This window comes from Tiliqua scincoides, chromosome 4 (assembly GCF_035046505.1).
Source record: "Tiliqua scincoides isolate rTilSci1 chromosome 4, rTilSci1.hap2, whole genome shotgun sequence".
In the NCBI taxonomy this organism is placed as follows: domain Eukaryota; kingdom Metazoa; phylum Chordata; class Lepidosauria; order Squamata; family Scincidae; genus Tiliqua; species Tiliqua scincoides.
The window spans coordinates 172,549,888-172,568,718 of record NC_089824.1 but is presented as its reverse complement, the minus strand read 5'-3'; the positions used below and the strand labels follow the sequence as shown (position 1 = coordinate 172,568,718).

The window sequence follows — 18,831 nt, the reverse complement described above, 5'->3', positions numbered from 1 at the left end:
GTTTCTGTCCCAGTAGCTGCCCTTCTCCTCTGGCATCAGTTTAGGGGGGCATACACCCATGCCCCCCCTTGGCTCTGCCCCCAGGCAGCGGAGAGGCTTTGTGTTGCTACAGTGACTCTCCTTCTGTCAAACAAGGCTTAGGACCAGTTCACGGCAGCCAATCAGTCAATTAATGAAATGGGGCTCCTGGGGCGAGGGCCCACCCTCCTCCTCCTCTTCAGGGAAATGTGTTGTCACTTTAACAACTTCAAAAAAAGTGTTGGGCATGTTGGAGACTGAACAGCTTTATTATGGCATAATCATAATAGATTATGAACCCAGAGCCCACTTTGTTGGATACATGACTGATCTTCTGAAACCTATAGAAGTTATTCTGAAGGCCATCTTAATGTCCTTAAATCTGTGTTTTCTATTAGGAATAAGATGCCTAATACTAAAGAAAACACCACAAATGACTGCAACAACTCTCAGAACACAGCCTATACTCCTAGAAAAACTAGGGAGGCAGAAGACAGCCATGATGGAGACCTGCCTAACCTCTGCCCATCTGACAGCCTACCATGTATGCCTAATTCTGATTGATTACTAGAAAAAACAGGTGACAGGTGTCCTTAGTATTGGGGCAAATAGTTACACTCTGATGAAAAATGTGTTTTAATTAATGGTGTTCTAAAGATTAAAACACTGGTGCCTGATTTGGACTTTGAAGCACATTAGAAAGCTAAGCATCTACAACCCTTCTTCAAAGTTATATACATAGGCTGCAAAGAGTTTAGCTAGCTTGTGTGACTATAACCTCCTTGACGCAAAGATTGATTATTTTTCTTACAGGTTTGTAAAGTGATACAAGTATTTAACAAAGTGCAGCCTAAAGTTGCCAAATAGGAAAGCTCAGAACATTTATTGTGAGAAATATAATTTTCATAGAATCATGTTGGAAGAGGCCTACAGGATCATCAATTCCCCTGCCAGGGCGGGCTGTCCACAGTTATAACATCCCAGATAGATGGCTATCCAGTCTCTGCTTAAAGACGTCAAATGATTAAGGGTCTTTTACTTTCTGAAGCAAATGGTTCCACTGCTGAACATTTCATACTGTCAGGAAGTTCTTCATAATACTTAACTGAAACACCTCTTGAAATTTAAATCAATTTGCCCTTGTTCTACCTCTGGTGCACTTGAGAACAGAGCTGCTCCATCTTCCACATGCAAGCCCCTCAGATACATAGATCATTATATCACTTCTTAACTCTCTTTTGCAAACTAAACATGTCCAACTCCTTCAACAAATCCTCACAGGACTTGGTCTCTAGCCCCCTCACCATCCTAGTAGCCCTACGCTTGACAGGCCCCATTTTGTCAATATCTCTCTTGGACTTTGGCACCCAGAACTGGACACAATTTTTAGTTTTTTAAAATTTTTGTTCATAAGAATCATAGGTGGCTGTAGTGGTTCATCAGGAAAAAAAAATGCAGAGGGCAGGTAGCTGGATTTGATATAAAAGCCTGAAAGCCTGCTGTTTAACACTTTAAAATGGATTTCAGGAAGAGATAAGCAGCTAAATGTTGATTACCCTCACTGCTAGATGAAGCTAGATTAAGAATTCACTTGATGGTCGAGTCAAGAATGTAACCTAGCTCTAAGGTGGTAGGGTAAAATTGGATGAGACAGCAGCAAACCTGTTTTTGAAACCCAGATCTGGTTTGATCTCAAATAAAGCAAAGCGAGTTGTTGGGTTTTTAGAACAAGCCAGGTGAATGCTGGGGATTTTAACCCTCCCTATTACCATAATCTTCCCAGCTGAGCTAATTTCTAATATCAAAGTTTTATGGACAAGAAAATAACCCAGAGCAGCGGTTCTTAAAATGTGGGTCAGGGCCCACTTGGTGGGTCGCAATCCGATTTCTGGTGGGTTGCGAGAAGATGGCAAAAGACTTAGGCGGCAGCATTTTGGAAGTGGGCAAAGCCTGGGCGTCACCATTTTAAGCTTCCCGGCATTGAGACGTAACTAAGAGTGGCTTGCACGTGTGCAAAGAAAGCAGCGTGCCGCTTTTCCCCAGAAAGCGTGCTGCTGCCTTCCAGCTGGACCTCCCTCTGCACTTGCAGGCTTCCCTCAGGGGGACCAATCAGGCTTGGAGTGCAGGCTTGGATTGCAGGCAAAGAAGGACCAGGAGAGACGTGGACGAGCCAGCCAGGTTTCTCCCCACCAACCTTTGTCAGCATGGCAGCCTTGATGGGATGGGCTGCCTTGGGGTTGCAAGCTGGGGAAACCCCCCCCCCACCACAACTGGACTGGGCTGGAGAGTGTAGGCGGAGACCTGAACATAGGGCTTAGGTGAGTAGAGGCAGACCCTGACGATCTCCCCTCTTGTGAGCCTGCCTTGAAAGCAGCATCACCGCCACCACCACCCCACTGCTGTTCTCGTCCTCTGCATCACAACCTCTCTCCCTCTCTGAAATTGCCTGGAAGCCACAACCCTTTCCTGCCCTGGCTTGCACATCCTCTCTTTATATCTTTGCTGGGGTGAGGGGGGATCCCTGGCTGCCTGGCTGCCAAGAGAGCAGCCAGGAGGCAGGGGAGGGAGGGCAATCCTGGCATGTGGGGGGGGGGAAGCACCCAGAGAGAGTGCTGCTCCCCCAGCCGCTTCTCAGATGTGCACCCTTCCCCCCTTCTTACTTCTCTCTTAGGCTGCAATTCTGTCTACTCTTACCTGGTAGTAAGCCCCATTGCCAATAATGGGAATCAATTCTGAGTAGACGTGCTTAGGTTTGGGGGAGATGAGGGGAAGCGTCCCTGCTTATCTTCCTTCTGAGGGGGATACTACTGTTTTTATTTCCTTTATTTACAAAAGCTCAAGCTACTTCTTGTATTGAGGTGCATGAGTAGGGTGCACTTATTTCTGGCTAGTGCTGAGCACAATATCAATAGCCATCTCAATGTTTGTTAGTTTCAAGCACAATACAAGAAGTAGCTTGAGATTTTGTAAATAAAGACAGAAATAAAAACAGTAGTAAATAAATACACAAATAATCTGTTCCAGATGTAGTTTTATTTTTTGCTTGATAGCAATGGTAGTGAGGGCAGGGAGAATTGGAAGAAGCTTCTGAGTTGGAATACTGCCTCTTGTCATTTACAGTTTGAGTTTCTAGGCAAGAACTTCCTGCTCGATGACATCACTTCCGACTCTGACTTCACAGTGATGTCGCTTCCTGTTTGATGATGTCATTTCTGGCTATGACTTAACTTCCAGGTTGCTGACATCACTTCTGGTGGGCCCCAGACAGATTGTCATTCTCAGAAGTGGGTCCCGGGCTAAAAAGGGTGAGAACCACTGGTCTAAATTACAAGACTGGTAGGCTGTGATTGTCTTGAAGAGTCCTGAACAAAGGGAAATACATTTTATTCTTCTCATATGGATCTGTCACATTTGATGGGTAAAAACATGTATGATCCTGTGTTTTTATGCAGCCAACACTCCCCCCATTCTTTCCATGGCTGAACTCATAGAAACTGCCAATGAAGTCTCAAAAATGACCATTGCACATGAGATTGTAGTAAATAATGACTTCAGATTGCAAGAAGTGAATCTTTCACCAGACAGGTAGGCTTTATTAATTTCCAAGTCCAACTGAATTCAATAGTACTGTACTTGCTCTTCAGTAATTGCCCAATCCTATACTTACCTCCCATCATTGCAGTGCTGCTTCCACTGGCAAAAGGGGCAAAACTGGGCAGGGTGGTGTTGAGGGATGGACAGATCAGGTCCAGGAAGGGAAGCAGGTTCAGTGGTAGTAGTGGTCCTGAATCTTAACCACTTTCCCAGACCCGATCCCACAGCATGGGCCCACGAGGACCAGGTTGAAATAGACCTCTCCCCTCCACTGTGAATGCTTACCGCCAGCTAAGGGAACAGATATTCCCTTATGCATAGGAGACCTGTGCAACCGCCTTTCCCCTGCAGGATGCAGTGGTAGCCGTTTTGTCACTGCTTCATTAGGGGTGGTGGTGGTGGTGGAAGGGTAGGATTGGGCTCTTAAAATGGGTAGACTTTAAGATTTAAATAAGCTTTATGTAGCCCAACAGACTTTCCCTTGCCGGAAAGACTAACCTTGGCTAATTTTTACCAAATGCTTTTCCCCATATATTTGAACTTAATGTTCATGAGTCAGGGGGCCTTGCTGCTAAGACAATATGTAAACATGCCCCTACAATATTGTGGTGTTACTGTGATGGAAACAGTGTTAACTTCTTCCACCAGATGCAGACTCAGCATCAAACTAAACAAGGTGTTTTCTTGACACCAATATTGCATTGACAGTGAAACAGTGAAATAGATACAGACTCTTACAAATAGTAAAGTGCTGCTTTTGAACACATTTTTAGTACATTTTTTGTTGAGCTGTGTCTCAGAAAAACATTGTGTGAAGTGATCCTAAGTCAACCTTGTAATCTGCTACTCCCCTGTTTTAACATGGAGTAGAAATTAATCCCAAGAGAGCAATAGCATGGCAAGTCACAACTGCCTCACACAGTGCTCTCTTTGGAGTGCTATGTAAACACTCAGTGCAATACTGTGTTCATGTAGTGCTACTATGGTGAAATGCGTGGTGCACTTTTAGTCTCAAAAGGACTATCGTGAGAGGAAAAAAACCTAGGGCACATGCATCTATTTTAGAGCAGGGATGCCCAAACCCCAGCCCAGGGGCCATTTGTGGCCCTTGAGGACTCCCAATTCAACCCACAGGGAGCCCCTAGTCTCCAATGAACCTCTGGCCCTCCAGAGACTTGCTGGAGTCCACACTGGCCTAATGCACCTGCTTTCAGTGTGAGGGCAAGTGTTCGAGCTCTCGTGTGAGCTGCAGGCCAAGGGCTCCCTCCACTGATTGCTGTTTCACGTCTGTGATGCAGCAGTGGCAGTGAAGGAAAGGCCAACCTTGCACTATTGCAAGACCTTCATTCATTCATATAAGTTCCATCTCTAATATATTCATTTATGTAAATTTGTCAATTCAAACCGTAAATGTAAATTGTTTTTTTCCTGGCCCCTGACAAAGTGTCAGAGAGATGATGTGGCCCTCCTGCCAAAAAGTTTGGACACCCCTCTTCTAGAGCAGCAGTGACCAGGCTGCGCAGGTTCCGTTCAGTTTCTCTTTCCCTTGCTAGCCTCACAGACCTAGTAGCGAAAGCAAATAAAGGGGATATGATAATCATTTCAGAGGAAAAAATACATAGGGGTCCAACATGGATTGTTCTATATAAAACTACAATAGAAAAATACTGATAGCAACTGTTCTTGAACCCCTGTAGTTTGGAAGGCAGAGTGAAGGAGACATTACACAAAGCCTTTTGGGACAGTCTGAGAGAACAGCTTTCAAAAACACCACCAGACTACTCCCATGTCATCAAACTACTTCAGGAAATCAAAGAGGTGAGTTTTATGGGAAAGAAGGAACATACTCATCTCTTACAGCTTGATTTTGTGATAAGTAAACTTGTACTTTACTCTTGTTTGATTAGTACATATGATTGAAATTGAAGTGTACAAAAACAGGAATATAACATACGTACTTCATTTAAAAACATTTAGTTTTTAAATGGAAAGATATTTCTTTTCTATAAAGCCATATCCTCTTCCTCTCCAACACTAACAATGGTCATAAACTTGTGAACTGTAATGTACCCATTATAAATAATTTCAGGCAAGTAGCTTGGCAGCCATACCACTCAAGCTGAACTCTAACCCACTCTGTGCAATTAGACTTGTAAGAGTAAATTTTTATAGGGTAGTGATTTCATATTTATCTGTTTTTTCACATCTCTGCACATACTAAGGATGCAACTACACCAAAGTTATTTTCCTTTGTTTCCCTTATGAAAAATCAAGGTAACCCAGAAAATCAGAATGACATGCAGATATGAAAGCTCCAACTTTAGGTGTTTTGAAACTCCCAGAGTCAAGGAGGTCAATGTGAGCGTGTACAAATGGCAACTTTGTTTTTCTTCATTAGACACTGCTGTCCCTGCTCCTGCCCTGGCAGATCCGTTTGCAGAGCCAGATTGAAGAAGCTCTGGATATGGAGTTGATAAAGCAGGAGGCTGAGCATGGGGCTCTGGACATCCCCAGTCTCACTACATACATTCTGGGTACAATGGCAATACTCTGTGCGCCTGTCAGAGATGAGGAATTGCAGAGATTACGACTCATGTCAGATCCAATTCATCTGCTCAGGTGGGCCCCATTGACTTGAACAAAGGTAATTCTCTAAGGCTGTAATCCTAACCACACTTTTCTGAGAGTAAGCTCCATTGAATAAAATAGGGCTTACTTCTGAGTAGACCTGGTTAGGATTGTGCCCTAAGGTAATATTGTCTTTATCAAAGTTAAACCAATGGAAGATGCATTCTCTTGTAGTCACAGAGGTGCATTATCCTATTGCTTGTTCTCCTTGGAATTTTCAGCTTATGAACTCATCATGGTATATTTGTTTGAGTGAGGAGACATGTGGAACTATATTACAGTGTTTCCCTGAAAATTCAAAACCAAGTAATTTGAGGTACAGACCATTATTGCTAAAACAAGTCATAGAATCAGAGCTGAAAAATACCAGGCCATCTATCCAACCCCTGCTAACTTGGCACAGACGAACTTTTTAAAGTGGTGCTCTTTTTTATATTTAGTAGACCTACTGTCCCTAATTACCCCAGCATAATGTCTTTTTACATGTGTTTCTTCTGCATCCTTTTAGATTGTGAGTCTTTTTGGGACAGGGAACCATTAATTCATTCATTCAATTTTTACCCCATTTTTCTGACAGGCACCCAAAGTAGCTTCCAAAATACATAAAACATCAAATGTACAATGAAAAAATAATAAAAACAAAAATTAAATACAAAGAAATTCATAGTAAAAACTGTCAGGAAAGGAGCCAGAGAAGGCGTGCAACTGAAAGCTGGCTAGCACTAATGCATCCCCTCCTGCTCTCCACTTTCCATGTTTGCTGGTCAGGAGCTGAAGGGGGGGGGGGAACACACCAGTAGTTCTGTCCTCTGCTTCCATCCAACTAAAGAGACCAGGCAGAAGGGGCAATGGGGGGGGGGGAATCCTTCCAGGAGACCACAGAACCCCAAGGTTCTTATTTAAAGTCAAATCACTGTAGCATCAACAAGCCATTAGACCTGATAACTCACTGAGGGCCAAATCCCATCCAACTTTTTAGACCTGGTGTAGCTATGCTACTGGAGTGTGTGCTGCATCCTGTGGTGGGAGGATAGTTATGGAGGCCGCCAGAAGGTAAGGGAACATTTGTCCCCTAACTTTGGGGCTGCGTTGCAGCTGCACTGGCACTGGAAAGTTGGATAGGATTGGGCCCTAAATCACTAGTGAATATGAACTAGGCAGGCAAGGCATCTAACGGTAACTAGCTTATTAAAAATCTGTAAGGAAAAAAGGGGATGGGAAAGTACAACAAGCAGGGTGATTGAAAATGCCTGACCCAGCTGGATAGACGCACAGTAAAAGTTTTGACCAAATTGGATATAACTAGAATGCCCAGAGGGAACTGAGATGTTACTCAAGAGCAGGGGTGTCCAAACCCCGGCCCTGGGGCCACTTGTGGCCCTCAAGGACTCCCAATGCGGCCCTCAGGGAGCCCCCAGTCTCCAATGAGCCTCTGGCCCTCCGGAGATTGGTTGGAGCTCACACTGGCCTGACGCAACTGCTCTCAGCATGAGTGCAACTATTTGACCTCTCACATGAGCTGTGGGAGGAGAGCTCCCTCCAGTGCTCGTTGTTTCACATCTGTGATGCAGCAGCAGCAGCAAAGGAAAGGCCAGCCTTGCTTTGTGCAAGGCCTTTTATAGGCCTTGAGCTATTGCAAGACCTTCATTCATTTATATAAGTTCATCTTTGATATATTCATTTATGTAAATTTATGTAAATTTTAAATGTAAATTAAATCTCCCCCCCCCCCCGGCCCTGACACAGTGTCAGGTAGATGATGTGGCCCTCCTGCCAAAAACTTTGGACACCCCTGCTCAAGAGTAAAGCAAACAAAACCCCCAACGAGTCACTAAATTGGTGAAGTTAGAGGCCTGGCTTGGAGTGAAAAGTACATACAGAGTAAAAATAATTCCATACAAATACTGTATAGTCCCTATTGCTAGCTACTTATATTGTCCCAAAAATCTTGGTGCCTGCACTTACTGCACAGTAAGTGATTGTGCCTTCTGTGAACCAGCACTAGACTTCATGGCATACCTAGCAGAAACACACTCAAACATCACTGTGCCTGAATTTAAGTCACAAACATGGCTTTGATGTCATAGAATTACCATATTGGAAGAGTGGAACTTATCTGGTCACTCTATCCCACCCCTTTCCCTAGACTGATAGGTTACCCAAGCTGTAGGCACTTGCCAGTCTAAGTAGGAGGCCTGGCTATTGCAGACATGAACAAGGACCCAACCCCCCATCTAGCACGTGGCTGTCTGGGAATGGCTTTTTCAAACAAAGGATTAAGGGCCTAATCCTATCCAACTTTCCAGTGCCAGTGAAGCCGCAATGCAACCCTGAGGAAAGGGGCCAATGTTCCCTTACCTGGAGGAGGCCTCCATGACTGCTCCCCTACTGCAGGATGTGGCACATGCCTCAATGGCACAGTTGCACCAGCGCTATAAAATTGGATAGGATTTGGCCCTGTTACAGGAGCATATTCCAGCAGCTTTTAGGTTGCTGCACCAGCTCAGAAGCTTCTGGGTGTTTAGAAGTCTCCAAAAGTAAGGAAAGATAGAAAAAATAGGAGGGAAATAGGGCATTCATCACAGCATTATCTACACTTGGTTAAACAGCAAACTCAGATCTTTGGGGCCTCAAGAAGGTGATGATGCCATTTTAAAGTATACTGCTTACTGAAGCATCAATTCAGCAAGCCCCCAGTCTCTTCCCTTACTTACCTACAAAAAATCCTCAGTGCTGCTCTATCCTCTTTCTTCACAAAGTCCCTTTAGGAATAGAGGTGACCTTATGAAAGGAGGAGGGCAGAATGAGACTGTAGAAGAAGCTGGAGGGCTTGTAAACACTGAGTTCACCAGCATATTTGTGTAGCTGGCTGTTCAGCGTCCTTATGCATGCTGCATTACATGGCTTCTACAATATTTGTTTACATACCAACTTTTTTCTTGAAAAGCTGTGTATAAATAGTCACTCTGCTACAAGCAGGACTGCCGTCCCTTTGAGGCTGAAGCAGAGAGGATGGAGTTGACTGCTGGCATTTTTCTGTGAGTGGCTGGCTTCGTATATATATTGGTGCATATTTAAAAGAAACAAAGCAAAGTTCTTGGTGGTAAATTTTCCTAGTTATTTCTGATGTCAATATGTAGCTATTTGCAAAATATGTCTTTTGTTTGGTAAGGACAAAATTTACTAACACCACAATTCTATACATGCACGTGTACACATAAATAAATCCCATTGTGTTCAGTGGGCTTACTCCTAGGAAGGCACATATAGGATTATAATCCAAGAACATGTAGATATGGCAAGAGAAGAAAAGAAGAACTGTAAGAATGAAAAAGGAAATAGGCTAGCAGGAAGACTTCCAGCTGTATAATGGGATGGTGTCTTCATGTCTTCTAATTTTTCTCTAAGCTGGGGCAGCTGAAACAGTTTAAAAAATGGTTCTATATTAGACAGCTGCATGTGCCATATAGACCTAAATCACCTGAACATTTCAGACATATCTGTAAGCATAGAATGCAGTTTTCTTTATAGCATGAATGCCGTTTGTGCCTATTTATTGAACAATCACTCTCCTTTCTGCATGGTGGTCAGCATTAGCCTAGCATGATTATGCATTCTTTAAAAAAATGATAAGAACAAGTTTGCACTTAACACAGTTGCTGTTAGAGGGCTTTATGTCTTCCACTAACAAGAACATTTCTTAAGTGACATAAATCTAAACATGGTATTGCTTTGGTATGTCTAGGTACAGCAATAGCTTTTTGGAGCTGATGTGACCTAATCAGTATTACCAGTGGTGTTCCTGGACATCCCTTGCCTCCCTCGAGTACACCATTGAGCACTACTTGATGAACATCAACATCTCAAAAAAGCTAATCCAGTGTGAAAACTTAATTTTTTCTCACTCCAAAAGCTTTAGTGAAACTTTTTGCATTTAAGAGGACACTTTTAGGTAGTTAATGAGATTAACAGCCCAATCCTATGCTTCCCTAGTACCCAGGGCTACAGCAGCACCAAAATGGCAGTTGCTGTATCCAGTCAGACCAAGGAAGCAGCCAGAGGTCTCACTGGGTAAGGAAACAAATGTTCCCCTGCCCTGTGATCAACAACAGCAACCCAATGGATTTCCTCGGATCTGCACCTGCTAGTGAGTGGACGCAGAATTGAGGAGACCCCTGTTAGGTTTCTCAGCCAGGGAGGGAACGGGGGTGGGGGGGAGGATATGGCAGCAAAGTCAGCCGCTGTCTCTGCCACCCTCCTGGGCCTGATTATCTCCTTCTCCTGCCCTCCCCCATCCCATTCTGCCTCCTCGCTTTCCCCAGTCCTATAAAACTTGCCAGCGGCAAACTTATCGCTTGCACTCCAGCAACATGTCATTCTGGTGCTGAAGCCCAGTGCCAGTTCCAGTATCCTCTTCACCTGGGCAAAAATACTTTACGGCACTCTTGCCACAGTCGGTGCCAACCAAGGAGTGCCAGCACTGAAGAGGACAGGATTGGGCCCTAAATCAGCAGAGAAGTGAAGGCTTTTAAAAGAAGGAGAATTTCAATAGGCTGATTAATTTTGATTGCTGAAAAATGTTTGAGTAGATTTTGTTTTGTTCCAATTTTGTACAATAGAGAGATCTTCCGTGTTCTGGATCTAATGAAAATGGATATGGTAAATTTCACCATACAAACCCTTCGACCCCATCTGCAGGAGCACTCAGTCCACTATGAGAGAAAAAAATTTCAGGAGCTGCTGGACAAATTACCAGGTGAGTATTACTGATGAAAGTAGGTTCCTGCATCTCCTTTGTTCAGCCCTCCATTTACATTTCCAGCATACACACAAATGCAAAGACAACGTATTGTAGTTAAAATACAATAGGACCCAATCCTATCCAACGTTCCAGCACTGATGCAGTTGCAATGCAGCCCTGAGGTAAGGGGATAAACATTCCCTTACTTTGAGGAGGCCTCTGTGACTGCCCCCCTCCATTGCAGGATGCTGTGTATGCCCCATTGTCATGGCTGCATGAGCATTGGAAAGTTGGACAGGATTGGGCCCTAAAAATACATATGCTCCTGATTTGCAACACCTCAGGTTCCAGGAGTCGGTTCAGAAGTCATTTTGTTTTAAGTAATGCCCCTGTTTTCATTGTTGTAGCTGTCAGTTTCACCCAGGGATAGATAGCTCTCAGCATTGTTAGTTTCAAGTAGGAGGTTGTCTAATTCATCTCAGTGCAATCAAGTTTCACACTCATTCTTGTCAGTTTCACTTAGGAAGCTGTCAAGTATTATCAGTTTCACTCCAATTGCCAGTTTCATTGTGGAGGCTACAGTTTCCCCCTGGAGCCACTAGGAATGATCTTAAGCAGCTTCTGTATTCAGTGGCATCTGCTGCAATCAAGAAGTCAGGATTGAAAGTATGTGTTGTAACTTGAATATTCATAAGTAGGGAAGTTTCTGTACCTATGATTATGATCCTCCCCCTCACACAATCATTTCCCCTTCTTTCTATTTTGAAGGCAGTCATGATTATTAGTAAAAACTGACTACCTTTCATATGGGGACCACAAGGCAGATAACAGGAAACAAGATACAATATACATTTAGAATTTAAAATAATCGATAGGAAGCAGAAAGCTACAAGACAGTCTTCAGCCAGCAAGCTAACGATTAACATCATACCCCCTCCCCAAGCCTGCACAAAACAGTTGTCTTCAGCAGTGGCAGACTGGGGTGGGGAAGGCAAAAGCTTTGAGGGCTGCATTTGCTGTGCCCCTGCTGCCTTCGCCCACTGCCCCGCCCTGCCGTTCTGTGGGCAGGCAAGGCACTCAGCAGGGGGCTAAAATTCTTCTGAGGGTTTTCCCATGGTCTTAAGCAATACTTCCAGTTTCGTTGGGAAACTGGAAGTATTGTTTAAAACAGCGGGAGAAGCCTCAGAAGGCTTTTCACCCACTACTGAGCATCGCATAAGGCTCATCGCACAAGCCTTGGTGAGTCTCTTGGGGACGGAGTGGGGCAGCGTGCTGGGGGCAGCATGTCATGCACCTGCTCCAGGGTGCAGTGGGGGCAGGTCAGCTACTGGTCTTCAGTAGTCTTCAAACAACCTGATGAGTAGAATAGACCCCCCCCTCCAAGAGATTTCCAGAGTCTGGGGCAACCATTCAAAAGTCCAAGTCCCATCTGCATGACAACTGAGCATCAGTGATGCAGTGACTTTTTTTGTAGGCATTGCTAGACTATATTGTGGTTAGAAGCAAACTGGTTGGATGTTGTGGTTAGTGAAACCAGCAGGGCAGATGGTAATATTATCAAAAGTGTCTTGAGAACTGAAAACCATGTGTCAATGTATGCATAAGAACAGGGAGGTATTTGTGAGCCTATAGAGCAGAGGTGGCCAGATGTGCTTAATGTAAGAGTCAAGATAATAAATAATAATAATAATAATACAGGTATTTATATACCGCCTTTCTTGGTCATCAGATTTCTCCTCAGACTTTATTCAAGGCCATTTACAAAGGCAGGCTGTTCTAAATCCCCATAGGGATTTTTACAATTGAGGAAAGGTTCTATCTTTCAAGAACCACAACATTTCAGATGGATCTTTCTGATCTGGTATCACATTCTGGCCTCCAATTTCCTCCGACGCAAACTGACAAGCAGCTCCTTCATTTCTCACATGGAAGGCAGCCAAGACGCTTCTTTGCTCACATCAAAGAGCAGGTGGAATAACTTGGCTCGGCTTGTCAGCTGCTTCAAGGTCTCACCATTCATGGTGCTGGTGGCCTCGAACTGGCGACCTGTGGATGTTATCTTCAGGCAAACGGAGGCTCTACCCTCTAGACCAGACCTCCTGCCCAAATAAGCCTCAGATGTTTGAGAGCAGCTACATTTAAGTGTTTAAATTCTTAAATATATCTACACACCGAACTTACATTTTAATTCAGTAAACTGTCAGGTTATATATACCCAGTAAATAATTATAAAATTTTGAATTGAATCAAAATTTTGATTTACCATTTATATTAATTGTGATGGAAAAAGGAGTTCAGCCAACATATTTCTGCAAGCTGCACATTATGTCAAAGAGCCAAATGTGGCTCATGAGCCAGTTTGGCCATCCCTATGGAGTGTTCATGACCTGGCACTATTACATGTGCACCAAAACTATGGCCACAGACTGGCCACAACCTGCAAAACAGAAACCCACAAATTTTCTCTATAAATAATACATCTCTAATAAATCTCTAATTATTACAAATTTAATTGTATCTTTTGTATGCAGGGGGTGGGGAGGTTGCATGTGGTCCATGACTGTTCCAATATTTGCCTCAGTGGTCCAAGGGCTGCTAAAGGTTGGGAACCACTGATATAGACACATGATTCTCCAGTGTTTCCTCCAAACCCACTTCTCTCCAATGTCACACTTCAGGCAGCTTAGCTTACACAACTGAATGGCTGTGCAAGGCAGCAGCTGAAGTATCAGCCTCCAATACAGTGTCCTCATCCACCTCGTCCAATGGATCACCTGTTCCACCCTCCCCAGCAGCTGCTAGAGAAGTTGCATGTATCCAAAGTCCAACGGCTGTGCTAAACCATGCATACATGAACTTGCTTTCCTGGGATCCTGGAAGAGAATATCCTGAGGTAAGAGGCATCTAATCAATCAACAAGAATGACTGCTCTTTCTTTCCAGCAGAAACCTTAATAGTATGGGACCATGCTGGACACTTGAGCTAGCTTTCTATCTGGGTTGGGCAAAAAAGCTTAAAAATGGAATTACTGGTTTTTCATTTATTACAGGTGTGGTCATTTGGCCAGTGGCATCTTGCCATCAGACTAAGAAAAATAACTAGCATATTTTCTTTTGCTCTGGCAGTCTAATTGATATACATGTGAGATTATCACAAATGCGAAAAATATATGCACTGTAGCCAGTTGATTGAGACTGTTCTTTCCTTGTAGACTATGTTAATGGACAAAGCCCGTTTGCATGCCCTCCAGGCGCAAGTGGATCAGATAGCCATTATTGCTGCAGTCCTACTTGTGACAAGTAGCACTTGTGGAAGCAGAATATGTAGCTCACCAGGCTGCATTGATAAGCTGAAACACATAATAAAAGCTCTTGTGGCAGAACTTCCTGATATGAGGTAAGTTATTTTAACTTTGTATTCTGAAGGAAGATGAAAGCTCCCCCACCACTGCCTGGTGCAAGGGGCACAGCTATAATCAGAGCAGAAGGACTGCTGTGTTACGTACAGAAGTCTAACCAAACAGGCAAAAGTAGAGTTGTCCTGTTCACTCCCCATCTTTACCCCATACTGCTTGTGGGCAGCCAATCAGGACTTATCAGTCCATATCCCAGTGGTGTACAAATGGGGGGGACCAAGGGGGCCCCAGGCGCCAAGCTGCAGGGGAGTGATACCACTAGTGACCAAAATTGCCAAAATCACAGTTATTGGGAATAGTACCATCATATTATATAACATTCAATGTGTAATTTACATAGAATGCAATGAAACAAACTGGAGTGAAATATCTCCATTCTGTCAAAAGTTACGGCAAAAAACCCAGAAAACAAAACTGTCTTATGTAACAAAAAGTAGATTTACTTAACTAAAAACAGACCAATGAGATTGATTATTCAAAGAGCCAATGAGATGTTGTTATGACACAACATGGAACCAATAAGTTGTTAATTAGGTAGCACCTGGGGGGGGGGGTGACGCCACCAGTGACCAAAATTGTGGAAATTGTGATTTTTAGGAGTAAAACCATCATGTTATATACCATTCAATGCATAATTTACAGCAGAATGCAAGGAAACAAAGCACATTTAAATATCTGTGTTCTGTCAAAAACTATAGCCAAATAACCAGAAAAGGAAACACAATTGCCTTATGTTTCACAAAGTGGTTTTCGTAAATCAAATGACCAATGAGCCTGAGTGTTATGAGAGCTAACAAAGTGTTATGTCACAGCATGGAAACAATGTTATTACAAGTCAGCTCCCTCTTCCATGTATCAGAGTTAATACTCAAACTGCTATTCAGTTGTGTGTCATCAAGTTGGCCACTGTTTGTTGGTTTGTTGGTCAAATTTGTTGGTTACTGATTGGTTTGGTAAACTGTACTGTTCTATAGTAAAACAAACAAGGGTGACACCATTGGGTTACAATGATACCAGACTGGATGACATCAACCCTAGTGATGCTACTGGTGGGAAGGTTGGGTGTTGTTGGTCACTGGCTTAAGTGGATTCTAAACATTCATGGCGGACTATCAGTGGTTATTAACATTGAACCTCCGAATGCAGGGGTAGTATGTCACTGAGTCAGGAACAGATCCTGTGTTTGCGCTTGGAGGGGGGCATGAGCACTCTTATGCTCAGGGTGGGCTCCTGGTTGAACTTTGGCCTCTGGCTAAGGTTTGTTAGGCGGGTAGACCTGGACTCCCGCCTGTACTAGAAGCCCAAATTAATTAATTTTGTTGTGGGGGGGGGGTGTCAAAAATTTTTGGGCCCTGGGTGTTAAATGATTTAGCTACTCCGCTGCCACATCCTCACCTTAAAATTCCAAGGTAAGTCATGGCTACTCTTAGCCTGGGCAGCAACCATGTGTGTGTTACATAGTTAGCAAACAGAAGATGGAACCAGAATACAATATGAGGGAGTGCAGTGGTACATATAGTTCATCTCAAGAATGAGACTAGTTGTTGCTTACTCCTACTTCATGAAACAGGCACTAATTTTGACCCTGATGTGGAAGACTCAATTCTTTGGAATCACAGCAAATTGTCATGACTGTTAAGACTCCCTCAGTTATATTTCAAGGAGCAGTCAGAGTAACTATGCTCTCTCTGTACATTGCTAGGTTAGAAGATACTTTACTAGATATCAGCAATCAAATACATCAGGAAGTGAACAGGATACTCCTCCAGCTGGGATACCCCATTCTCAGCAACGAGAAGGCTGCTTCACTCAAAGGTCAGCTTAGGAGCCTTGCGGAAAAGGACAATGCAGTACGAACCATAATTGGTGAGTCATGATGGCAGTCTTTCATATCTTTAATGTAATTTTATGATAATGGCTGAAAAGTTTCTAGCCCCCATCTGGGAATCATGGATAGTACTTACTATTGTATATTTTTTCTTGTTAGCCATGCTCTTGTGTGCATTTGAATCTAGAGCTATATGGATTGTTTGAGGGCAAAAGTTGCCAGAAGAAAAAGAGTTAGGGTGAAAGGACAATACTGTATATTGAAAGATACTGAAAACTTAGCTTTTTGCATCTGTTGATCTCCTGGGGCAGCTGTTTTAATGCCACTGTTAGTCTTCTGGTACAATGCATACTGAGACTTGAAAAGCACCAAATGCAGCTCTTCACTTAGAGCCCAATCCTATGCCTGTCTACTCAAAAGTAAGTTTTGTTATAGTCAATGGAGCTTACTCCCAGGAAGCAGCTTTACAGCGCAATCCTAACCCCTGAGTTAGGCCAGCACAAGTCACTTGCACTGACCCCAGGGGTGTTGCAAACATGCTCTAAGGCACGTTCGCGTCAACTTGAGAGTTGGGGAGGCCAGCACAAGGAGTTGCGCTGGCCTCTCCCCCCCTCCGTGCTGGATCCAGGCCCGGCACAGTAAGATTGCATTGGCTGAACTTGGCCAACGCAGGGGTCAGGGGTGTGTGATGAGGGTGGGGAGGAGGCAGGAGGGAGCGTTCTGGGATGATGGTCATTCCCAGGGGAGGGTGGGCAGGGAGTGGGAGTTGGGGCCAGGACTCAGCAGTTATGCTGGATCCTAGCCCTGTTCCCTGGGCAGCATGGAGTTGCTCCAGGCTGCTCTGCACCACCTCCTGAGGTGGCGCAGAACCAAGTAGACCCACTGGGACCGCTTTGGCTGTCCCTGGGGTAAGGGGAAAATTTTCCCCTTGCCACGGGCTGTGCCGGCCCCAAACTTGCACTGGATACAGCACAGGTCTGCTGGCCTGCATACTCCAGTGCAAGTTAAGATTGGGGTGTTAGTGTTCTTGCAAACAGAAAACATGCCTCTCTAGAATGTGAGGTTGAATTGAACCCTAATCCTGCATTCAGAAACTGTGCGCAGACATTCCTACCCTATGTACAGGTTGTGGAGAGTTTAATGTCATTGTTACTGAGAGCTGCCCTTTCTCCAAGTAAGAGTCACTAATAATGTTGGCCTTCTCATGTACTGTAGGGCTTAGCTTGCTTACAGCAGTTCTGTGAAGCATTTTTCACTGCAACCATCATTCTACAATACACAGTGACTATGGTACATTATAGATTCCACATAGATTGGTTTGAAGAATGGGCAAAGAATCTGTTCTTACAAATGTTGGAAAACAAAAACTTGGGTCTTTTTCAATTCTGATGCTAAAAATATGTACTTGAGTATGAGTTTAGTACTCAATACTTACACAGTTGAAATAACATGTTGATTCATTAGTACTCCAGGATTCACATACTCTTAATCTAATGGCTTACAATTAGATATCCACCAGCCAGTCTGGTATTTACAGTGCTCAACTACATGAAGTAAGAATGTGCAATTTAGTGCTCCAGCTCTTGCATTTCCATAGTGATGAGTGGCATTTGCCAATTTACTACCCTAGGCATTGAAAATTATCCAAATGTGTTTAAGCCATTTCTGCCCAACGTTTCATATATACAACAGGGATCAAATGTGTACATCTGTGGCCTGGGCAGAAATGGGTTAATTGCTAATTCAGGAGTTAAGTCAAGTGAACCTCAACATCCTGCTTTCAAGTTTTAATGCTACGGTAGTAAGATTAATACCGGAGTCACAATGTATAATCTTTAATTACATTTCACTGACATCAATAAAATGATTTTAGCCAATGCCACCCACTTGTTCTAAGAAAAGTGTTTTCATTCTTGGCATTTCACTCTCAATCTTTTGGCCTTTGTGATTTTCAGTCCACTGGTAGAACCAATTGTGAAAGACAACTACGGCAATCAACTCTGTTTCTACAACTCTGTTTTAATTCTTACAGAGCAGCGGATCCAAGCTTTTCTTAGGAACTGTTTGTCTCCTGGTGGCCAGAACTCAAAGGATCTGCTCCAAAGCCTTGCTCCTGTTCAGGAAGAATTACTGGAAGTTGGCCAAAAGTTTGGCTGTTTGATTAATCACAACAGACAGGTGTTTGGTCCCTACTACTCTGGCATACTGAAGAAATTGCTGCTTTCAGAGGGGAAGCCTGAAGAAGGGACAGATTCCTATTAACCATCTCAGACGAGGCAGAGCATGCAGAAGGAGGGAGAGGGGAGGAAAAAAAGACTGGCACTTGCTCAGACCGTGCTTTGGCTCAAAATCCAGTGTAATGAACTCAGCAGCTGCCCTGCTCTGTGCAGTGGTATTCAAAGCACTTGTACAGCCACTGAAGCTGCTGGGTACGGTTACATAAATACCAACGGACAATGCCAAGGGTGCTGCAATAAACCCTTAAACAGCTCAAAATGTTGTCTTGTGTTTTCAATTGCCTGATGCATTATCCATTAACTGAGATGATTAAGGCTAGTATCCTGATGTAACAGCCATTTACCTAGAAAGCAGTTCCAGTTGATTTCA

General features: G+C 43.7%; 1 protein-coding gene across 1 annotated transcript; it reads left to right on the top strand.

Annotated features, from left to right (window-relative positions):
* Window positions 1-423: 423 nt before the first annotated feature.
* TCP11 (t-complex 11) lies at window positions 424-18,486 on the top strand. Its single transcript, XM_066625191.1, has 9 exons — window positions 424-562; window positions 3,471-3,603; window positions 5,310-5,430; window positions 6,011-6,231; window positions 10,860-10,996; window positions 13,660-13,874; window positions 14,193-14,377; window positions 16,099-16,262; window positions 18,257-18,486. The coding sequence occupies exons 1-9, from the start codon at window positions 424-426 to the stop codon at window positions 18,484-18,486; spliced, it is 1,545 nt and encodes a 514-aa protein (XP_066481288.1).
* Window positions 18,487-18,831: the final 345 nt, after the last annotated feature.